The sequence below is a fragment of the Antennarius striatus genome, chromosome 8 (genome assembly GCF_040054535.1).
Source record: "Antennarius striatus isolate MH-2024 chromosome 8, ASM4005453v1, whole genome shotgun sequence".
Taxonomy (NCBI): Eukaryota; Metazoa; Chordata; class Actinopteri; order Lophiiformes; family Antennariidae; genus Antennarius; species Antennarius striatus.
Window position 1 is genome coordinate 16,933,297 of NC_090783.1, and position 9,403 is coordinate 16,942,699.

General features: G+C 43.2%; 1 protein-coding gene across 2 annotated transcripts; it reads right to left on the reverse strand.

Moving 5' to 3' along the window:
- Positions 1 to 877: 877 nt before the first annotated feature.
- On the reverse strand, positions 878 to 9,136 carry LOC137599815 (SWI/SNF-related matrix-associated actin-dependent regulator of chromatin subfamily E member 1-like). 2 transcript variants are annotated; one of them, XM_068320987.1, is made up of 11 exons: positions 8,837 to 9,136; positions 8,055 to 8,104; positions 7,708 to 7,751; positions 6,581 to 6,679; positions 6,402 to 6,482; positions 5,942 to 6,073; positions 5,552 to 5,723; positions 2,487 to 2,659; positions 2,287 to 2,388; positions 1,604 to 1,865; positions 878 to 1,511 (listed from the first exon to the last, which is right to left on the reverse strand). In XM_068320987.1, exons 2-11 carry the CDS (start codon positions 8,059 to 8,061, stop codon positions 1,306 to 1,308), a joined length of 1,278 nt encoding a protein of 425 aa, XP_068177088.1. In that variant the 5' UTR covers positions 8,062 to 8,104; positions 8,837 to 9,136; the 3' UTR covers positions 878 to 1,305. The 2 variants fall into 2 exon arrangements, with proteins under 2 accessions (XP_068177088.1, XP_068177087.1); XM_068320986.1 differs by having other exon boundaries at positions 6,575 to 6,679; positions 8,837 to 9,135.
- Between the last annotated feature and the right edge of the window lie 267 nt (positions 9,137 to 9,403).

The following is a 9,403-nucleotide window of genomic DNA, read 5'->3' on the forward strand; positions in this document are numbered from 1 at the left end:
AGCCAAGGAGATGGTCACCCAGCGTCACTCTTCAGAAGTGGGACAAATTATTTTCAAATTGCAAACATGCAAAACTAACAATAAAGCGACAATGACACTACAATACAAAAGAACACTTAAATATCACAACAATCGATGTTTGTTTCATTGGACGGCTTCTTTTTTTTTTTGTTTGTTTCTTTTTTTTACCTCCACCAAGATTTTTTTTTTACTCATGTCCATCGTGGCTTTGATGTCAGCAGGATTGGGAGAACCCGTGGGACAGACTGCTATCAACCTCTGGAGAATGCTGGGACACTGGTATAGAAAGAACCAGTTCGATTTCGGGAGTGTATTCAGATAAAGAGACGGACCAACATGCAAACCTGCCACAGATTTCACAGCACTTCACTACAAACTGCATCAACTCCTTCAACTTCTAATGGGAGAAAACAACACAGTAATTCTAGAGAACTCCTGAATTGAAGAAAACTCAGAGCATTTGGGTAAAACAGCTGAAATTATTTTGCCAGTTTGCAGTGCATAGGGAAGAAACACGCTATCTAACAAGTACTTTTACTTTGGACACCAGCCTTACCTTGGTGAGGCTGGTGCCTCTTTAATTTAGTCGTAAATGCTGTATGTACACAACTGACAAATGGTAGCAGCGTACTTTGATGTCAGAAGTTTTACAGGTTGGCAGGTCTGAGGATACTTCATCACTTTCTAACACTGCTAGTTTTTTTTAAATATCCTCCAAACTAAGTAAGAACGATCGAGCCCATTTCACCCAGACTCCTTGGTCGGGTGTAACACAGGCTTCACACGAGCTGAACAGACATGCAGGATTGTTCTTGGTGGAGGTATATGCGCTCTTTCATACAGCAAGTTTTGTATGATGATGATGATGATGATGATGATGATATGGGAAGTGCCAGACATAGTGCTAGAGATATGTATCAATATGTGCTAAAGAGGGCCTGTGTGGCTCCTTCAAATGCTAACGAAGCCTGTGGAGAAAACATAGTGCTTTCCCGTGGGCTTCCACTGGGCGTCCCAGCCACTAATTTCACACAGCACCATTGCGTTGTCGGTTTCAAGTGCTTTACTTTTAATTCATATGCGTTCAGCGAGTGTCTGTGAGCGCTGGGTTTTAAAACTTTACCTTTGCCTCTGGCTCATTTCAACACTGAGCCCAACTGAATGCTTCTCACGTGCATTGATAAACTGAGATGATACTGTGCAACGTATGTAATCAGAGTATGGAATTAGAGGTCGGCAGGTGTAGTGGCAGCCTTGCAGCTCACAGACAGTTACTGATGGGACTCAGTGGGCCGTTCGCGCTTTGCTCGGCCCCTCCGGCGGCTCGGTTAGTGTGGCATCTTCTGTTTGTGCAGAGGTGGTCTCTGAGCCTGTGTTACTGTCACTGGTTCCTTCCTCCATGGCTCCTTCTGGGACGCTGTCCTTGTCTTCTGAAACCCCTTCCTCGCTGCCTGGGTGAGTCTCGAGCTCTTCTGAGGCCTTCGCCTTCCCTGAGTCAAAGACACAAAATCATATTTTAAGACCTGCACATGAAAAGAAACCAGACGGCAATAAAACCACAAATAATTGCGATGAGGCTCACCTGGTGTGTCTGCGGCGTTCGGTTCTGTGTCCACACCCTCTTTGCTAGTGCTTTCACTGACACAATTTTGTTGGGACTTGTTGCCATGCGTAGCACAAATGTGTTTTTCCTCTTCTGCTAAGACACAGGTGGGGGCATCTCTTGCGCCTCTGTCCCTGGCTTCTTTCTCTCGTTCTGCCAAACGTTTGCGCGCCGCCTCTTCTGCTGCAACGATCTCTGCAGAAATCTTTTCCATGTCCACTTCCACCTTCATGCAGCACAGCTTCAAACGCACAAATATGAGAGTTGATGTAAGATGACGAAACAACAGCATTCTTGAGCACAATATACTCAGGCATGAGGAAACCATTCTATAATAAAATGCAAGTGCATGTCCGGTCTTGACACGTGCTTTTCAGTCAGCAAATAGATGCCAGGAGCGGCTCGGCAGGAGGATAAATGGCACCACCTTTTGTAACGGCAGAGCGTTGGACTGCTCGTTGCTGCATCTCATTACTGAGACTACAAATTGCAAACATTGCATTTCTATGGTTGCCAGGACATGTGCATGGTGTTAGCAGCAGCTGGTGGCTCTAAGGCAGGCAAGCAGATAAACCACAGCTGCACACTATATAGTTAAACATGCAAAATGAAGCTTGCATGCGAGGAAGCGATAATCACGCTCAGTGGAAAAGATGCCGTACCCGTTTGAGCTCATTTGTAAAAGCCTCTGTGGCTTCAATGAATTTTCTTTTCTTGTCCTGGTGGCGGTCTTCAATCTGAAGCAACTCTGCCTCCAACTTTCTCTGTGAACCAAGACAGAAACCAAAGCTCTAGTTAGTACACATTAACCCTCACCAAGCAGAGCTGTGTGCTAAATGCCACTGCTTTGACCCGACCCTACCTGGTGAACCATCAAAGACTGGACCTGGCGTTTGAGGACTTGCATGCGGGCAGTCGTAACAACTGACCGCACGTCTGGGACTACGCTCTCGCTGAGGATCTCACTGATCAGACGGTGGTTGCGCTGGAAACGAGATGCGGCCGAGTGCTTTATAGAAAAGCCATCGTCATAATCTGAGGACAGGAAAACCATCTGAGTTGTTGGGCTTGTCTTAGGAAATATATTTAGACAAATTTGTCAAAGGCAAATGGGGCTCGTGTGTTTTCCTTTTTTATTCTATAATTATAGCCAACTGAATGGAGACAGAAGATGTCTGTAATTCATTTGTCACTAAAAGCTCTTTTACTCATTGCCTGCCAACGCTTTGGACCAACTGATCTCATTTGGCAAAATGCGTCTCACGGGCGGGCGTATATCTGTTTTTCCTTGACTGATCCCGAGATCCTTTGATCAGAGTGACACGGTGTTCGCTCGCGGTTGAGCGCTGACATACACAAACTTTGTAGCATCGTAAGGTAAAGCAATTTCTCCGTCTTCCTCTGATTCACCATCCTCTGTTCCATAAGTGGATGACGCTAAATTCCATGACTAAAAGCCTGATAGTCACTGATGAGCTCCTCTGGACCACCTCCCAAGCCCTCCCCGGTGAAAAACGTCTTTCACGTCTATAGACGTCATTGGCAGCCAGTGAGTTAACGTCTGCTACTCTTAGATTTCAACAACAAACAATGGCTGATGAATGTAAAATCCAAATACCCTTAGATAAATGATTTTGCAATACATTCAAGACAAATCTTTAAAAAGCATCTTTAACTCAATCCAGGACAGCAATAAAGGCAAAATGTGTCTTTTTAGCAAAACAATGCATTTTTGACCCTCTAAGACAAATAATGTGTGATTTCTATGTGTAAATGAAAGTTCTGCATTTAAAATCAGCAGAAATAAATGGCCATGTAACCTGTAATAAATGTGGGATATTTACGTGATGCCAAATACTGAATTAAAATAACTATCTCTCTAACCATGCAGTCATTACATCTCGCTTCAAAGCGGTGATGTATTGTAATTGTCAGTGTTCGTCCGTCTGTCCGTTGGTCCAGCAAATATCTTCACAACCGTTGCAGATAGAAGGATGAAACAAAAAGCACATTACTTGGCAAAGGGGATGAAAATGAGATGATGACCATGACCTTGAGAGAACTAGGTCAAGGTCAAATTTGAACTTTTGTATGCTCAGGAACCGGATAAGATAGAAAGAGGAGGGATAAGGCCAGTGTTAAGACCATAGATCAAAGCTTGTGCTTTGATATACTGTAAGAAAGTAGGTCAGAGAACTAGCTTTGATCTTTGACCTATGCAAGTAGGTCAGGGTAAAAGTTTGAATTCAGGGTGTCGCGGGATGTTGCAATCTCTGACTGCATTGGTTCTTGTCTATCCTGAGACATTTGCACATATCTCAGGAACCAGATAAGACAGAAAGATGAAACAAAAGGCCTTATAATCAGGGATGCAAGGGGATGAAAATTAGATCACAACCTTGACCTTGAAAATGTGAATGAAAAACTAGGTTTTTCATTCACATTTTAACTTTCATACCTTTTTAGGTACACATGTCTGAAACCTCATGACGAATAGAAAGCACCAGTTACATGTTGGATCATGGGTCTTTTATTAAATGACCATGAACTATGAAAGTAGGTCAGGGTAAAATTTCGAATTCAGGGGTGTCGCGGGCTGTTGCAGTCTCTGACTGTCTAGTTTACATATTGCATCTCCTTTCTCAGACTCTATGTGATACAGAGATGACAGCATATGCCACCTGACCTTGTGGTTAAAGCTTCAAAAGTTCCCCATGTAAAAGCCAGACTATAATCTATTCACAAAAGCTGACGGTTCTCCTGTGCAACACAGTCCCCACACGGATTAATTGAATGTATTGTAAAGCAGATCCATCCTCTGCTTTGAATTCATGTCTCTGGCAGACGCCTCATCTCTGTCAGCGGCTTTGTCTGAAACAATCTTTGGATATCTAGCCACCCAGAAAGCTAAACCTCATTAAACCACGGATGTACGTGTAGTTTGTGGATAATATAACCCACTGGGAAACCAGCTCCATTTTATGGTCTGGGGTGTTTCTAAATAGCAGCTGGTTTTATCTGCAGGTTTCCGGTACATCGTTATCTCCTACACTAACAAAGATAGAGCCCAGAAAACCATCATTTCCTTCAGGTGGGTGTAACTCAAACGTCCTCCTTGAGCTCGTGCGTCTAACGGGTGTGTGCATTTGTGTCTCTAAAACAACAGTGGGAAGAATGTAAATTTTGCAATTATGTCAAATCCAATGCCACAAAAATCGACACAATATAGTTGTTCAAAAGGAAGACAAATTTTGTTACGTTTGTCCAACCCCTCTGCCAAAACGCTGCGCAAAACAAAAATATTGGAGCAGTAAAACTTGAAAGTTTTTGAAAATGATAACCTCATTTAGTATTTCAAGGCAGCAACACACTCTATTTTAAACAGATTGACGAACCCCTCCCGATCCATACCTCAGAAAGACTCATCCACACTGGATGCTTTCTGTGGATGTTACAAACCTGTTGCCCAGCAACAAATTTTGAGATGTCCCAGCAGGTGTGGGTTTTTTAAGCATTTCACAACTCTTGTCCTCTTTTGTTGTCACTGTCCCATTTTTTTTTTGTGCTTCTGGTATCAAATTCAAAATAGGCATCTAATTTTCAAAATTCAATGAAACTTCTTATATTCCACATATGAAATTTAAATAAGGGGTTTACATTTTTTGCAAATAATTACATTCTCTTTCTATTAACATTTTATTCAATGTCCCAACTTTTTGGAAATGGGGCCGTAGCTCTGAGCTATAAATGGAATTTCAAGGGAAGCATTACCAAAAACCACGCATGGTGGTTAGAGTATAGGAGGGAAAAGAGTTAATAGGATGTGAATGTGCAGACTGAAAACTCTGTGTGGCCGTGCTACAGTAACAACATCCCTATCATCGGTACTACACGTGAGGAAACAAAGTTTTCAGCTGGTGGTCTTACCATCTGGGTCCTCTGCTGGCTGAATGCTCATATAAGGCTCGCCCTTGTCCAATCTGGACTGCCTCTGGCGGCTTTCTTCTTCCAGAGCCGCCTCAGCTCGGCTTTTCGCATTGACGTAGGCCAGGTAGGCTGGTGAATTGTGATAGGCCTTCATGCTCTCATTATACTCAATCTACAGTGGAAAAGATGACAGGAATGACAACGAAACAGACAGACACAACATGTGGACCCTTGTTTCAATCAAGTTCAAGAGGACGGGGAAAGCAGATTACTCAGGACCGAAGGAAGAAAGGAGTGATGACTGGAGGGAGGGACCCAGAACTGTTTGAGACACATCTACTGGTCACCCGTCAGAAAAACCCCATGAACACCCCTTGTAAAACAACCAACCTTCTCTGCTTCGTAGTCATTCAAATAATCCTGTTTCTCCTCATCAGTGAGGTCCCTCCACATGCCACCGATTATCTTCCCAATTTCCCATAGCTTCAGATCAGGATTGGAGGCTTTTACTTGATCCCAAACCTGGTGATGAGAACCAGACATGGGTGTGGGGTTGGGTTGGGTTGGGTTGGAGGGGCTATAAGTGGTTATCTCTTTGCAGAGAGGTCACAAACCAGAGGAGGCCGTGTGCTTTAAGCTCCATCTCCAAGTTGATAAATCCCACTGCATGATGTAGACGGCCCTAGCTAAGTCCTGACTTAACTTGGCATCAAACCTACCTCATTAAACAAAATCAAATCTAATTCTTACTTACTCTGAGCTGACAGAATATCTTTAAGGCAAGCCATCCTGTCTTCCAGCAGAACACATGATGAGAGCAAAAGGTACAAATTAAATACTCGTCACTTACCTTACGACTGTATCTCATGTATGGCATCAATGGCTTATCGGGTGGCTTAGGTGGCTTCGGGATATTTATTCCAGAGGAATTCTGACAAATAAAGCAGAGTCACCTTAAAGCATGGGTTGCATGGCAGCTTGATGTTGTCAGTCACCTTGTGCAGTCTCTGTTAGTGTTCATACCGTTACCCGACTGTTGCTGCTTTGGCTCCCTCCCAGTCTGTAGTTGTTGTAGGCCAGGTGGCTGTAGGGGTTGTACCCCACAAACCCAGGAATGTTGGGCATTTGCTGATGGAAACAAATGAGAAAGAAATATGAATGAGAAATAATGCAAAAGAGGGAGGGATCGCAAATAAATAACAAGGTGGGATAATGCAATTTAAACTTGCACACACCAGCCTGCCCTTCCAACAAGGGCTGTAGACTCAGCAGATAAGTTGATCTCTTAAAATCTATTTTGATAAACCTAAACTACACACACACACACACACACACACACACACACACACACACACACACGCACACACACACACACAATCAAGCCTGCAAACATCTCAACTATGGATACTCAGGCCCGTCCACAAGATGCCGGAACGTTTTGAAAACGCAACTTTTTTGTTGCGTTTACGCCTTCCGTCCACAGGACAACGCAGATATCCGGAACAAAAACGCAACTTTTGAAAACGCTGGCCAAGGTGGATTTTTTTGAAAACGCTGGGTCTGCGTTGTCGTGTGGACGCTGGATCCACAACTTTTATTATCCGGAGGGCGTGTCCCTGCAAGGAATACCGCTGTGACATCATGCATGTGACCCGTGTCTATGTACAAACGGAGCTAAAACCGGCTGATGTATAACAGCTCCACGTCGATGATGCGTTGATAAACATGCTTTGCACTTAAATATTTGTTCGTCTGTTTCTTTATTTATGTGTCATAAAGTTTATATATGTATTTATTTATTCATTCATTCAGTCACGTTCCTCGCCAAAGACGCAGACGCCAGTTCAGAGTCAGATCGGGATGCGCTGTCTGTTGGTGGGAGAACTCTGTGATGGAGGTCCTCCTGCAGGAGGACTGCGTGAATTTCCACACGTCCAGGTCCTCTCTCCTGTCGTTCTCGGAGTTGTTCTGCTTATACACGTGTTGATCAACGCAGTGATGCGTTACGAGTGGGCGGAGATTTTTTTTTTGAAAACGCTGTCGCCGTGTAGACGTGAATCGTTTTCGATGCGGGGTGAAAAAAGTTGCGTTTTCAAAAAGTTCCAACATCGTGTGGACGGGGCCTCAGTGAGCTACACAACAATATGTTAACTTACAGTTGTTGGGGCAGGGGGCGGTGGGGGGGCATAAGATGGCCTCTCTGTTGTGAAAAGAAGACCCAAAAAAAAGTTAAAATCAAACACCAACATCTAGCCAGTAAAACAAAACCTGTCAAATACAGTTAATAAGCCTAATGAATTTGCAGGTAACATTAAATAAAAATGTCACTGAATTAATTAAAACCCATCAGTTACTAACAAGCTACAGTCAGTGTTTGAACTGATTTTATGTTAATACTGTATGTCTACGGGTTAATCAATTAATGTGGATTTCTGAAAATGTCATTGCTTGTGATTTCAATGTGATCAAAGATAAGACTTCGCTCAAACAATCACTTTCTTACTTGACATTTTGATGCGAGAAGTAGGTGTCAGTCTATTCCGGCCATTGGCTCTGCAACACACACATTTGGAGCAGAAGATCGGGCCATGTTTAATGATGAGACGGGTGGTGGTGATGGATGGAGGTTCACACACGACATCCAAACAAAGAGATTCCGCAGCTGTCACCAAACAGTTAGCTAGCGCTGGCTAGCCGTGCAGCTAACGCTGGTAAGCCTCAGCGTTAGCTGCACATTAGCTAAGCCGAACACGAACACTGGCAGCGTGGAAGGAAACATGAATATGACTTGTGTCCAATTGTAGTTCGTACATAACAATTTTGACCCTGCAAAAAAAATGCATTTAAGGCCAAAAATATTTAAGACATTTTTGACAGATAATCGGTGAACCTGCGCAAGCTGCAGATCACCTAGCAAGCTAAAGTAGCATGCTAACGCTGTTGCTATAGCTACAGTAATTTGTTGTAGCTACCTAGCAAGGTTATTTTACACAGTAATTACGTTAATAATTACGCTCTATTTTCAACGTAATTGCAATTAAATTGTAATTATGCTGTTAATAGAACAGATAGTGTATACTAATTATTTGATGTTTGTTTGGCTCATTATCTTAATTAACATTAAATGTTCCGACTGTTATCTTGTTACGTAGCAAGGCTAACTACTGTAAGCATGACAACTCTGAGATAATATGAGCAACGTCCAGTCAGACAAGCAGATCCAGAGATAAAAATATAATTCTTTACGGTTTAAAAGTTGCATGCATAACACAAGTCGTAACTCACCCTAAAACATCTCGTCCCAACCACAGTTTGTACGCTGTGCAGCAGCTTAAACGGAGGCGGCTAACCACCTAGCGTGGATAAACAGTCCACACAATAACCGATGAAATGGGGTCCATTCGCAGGATTCCCGTAGAACCTTCCAGAACCGCACCACACCCTCCCTCCGCCCGGCGGAGCGGCGGTTCGGTGCGGACGCTCCGCTGCAGATCAAGCCTTTACCGCTTCAGCAGCAGAAGCATCTTTCTCCTCAATAAGAAACGAGAAGAAGGCACCTTTTAATTCTGCAGCTTTGTCTTTAAAAGGGAAGATGCGGGTCATTAGGGGATGTTGAAGCATCATTACTTCCTGAATGAGACAAGTGATAGAAGACATTGTGCTGATATGTCATTGTAGATCCTCCAGGCTTTGGATTCATTCCCTTTTAAAAAAAAAAAAAAAACAATAATTGCGTGATATAATGATTAAAAAAAGATTTAAATGGCTTACTGTGTCACCCTAAGTTGCTTTAAGGACACCTCACAGGCCACTAAGCTTTAGAATAATTCAAGGTTGTCCTTTCCCCGCTCC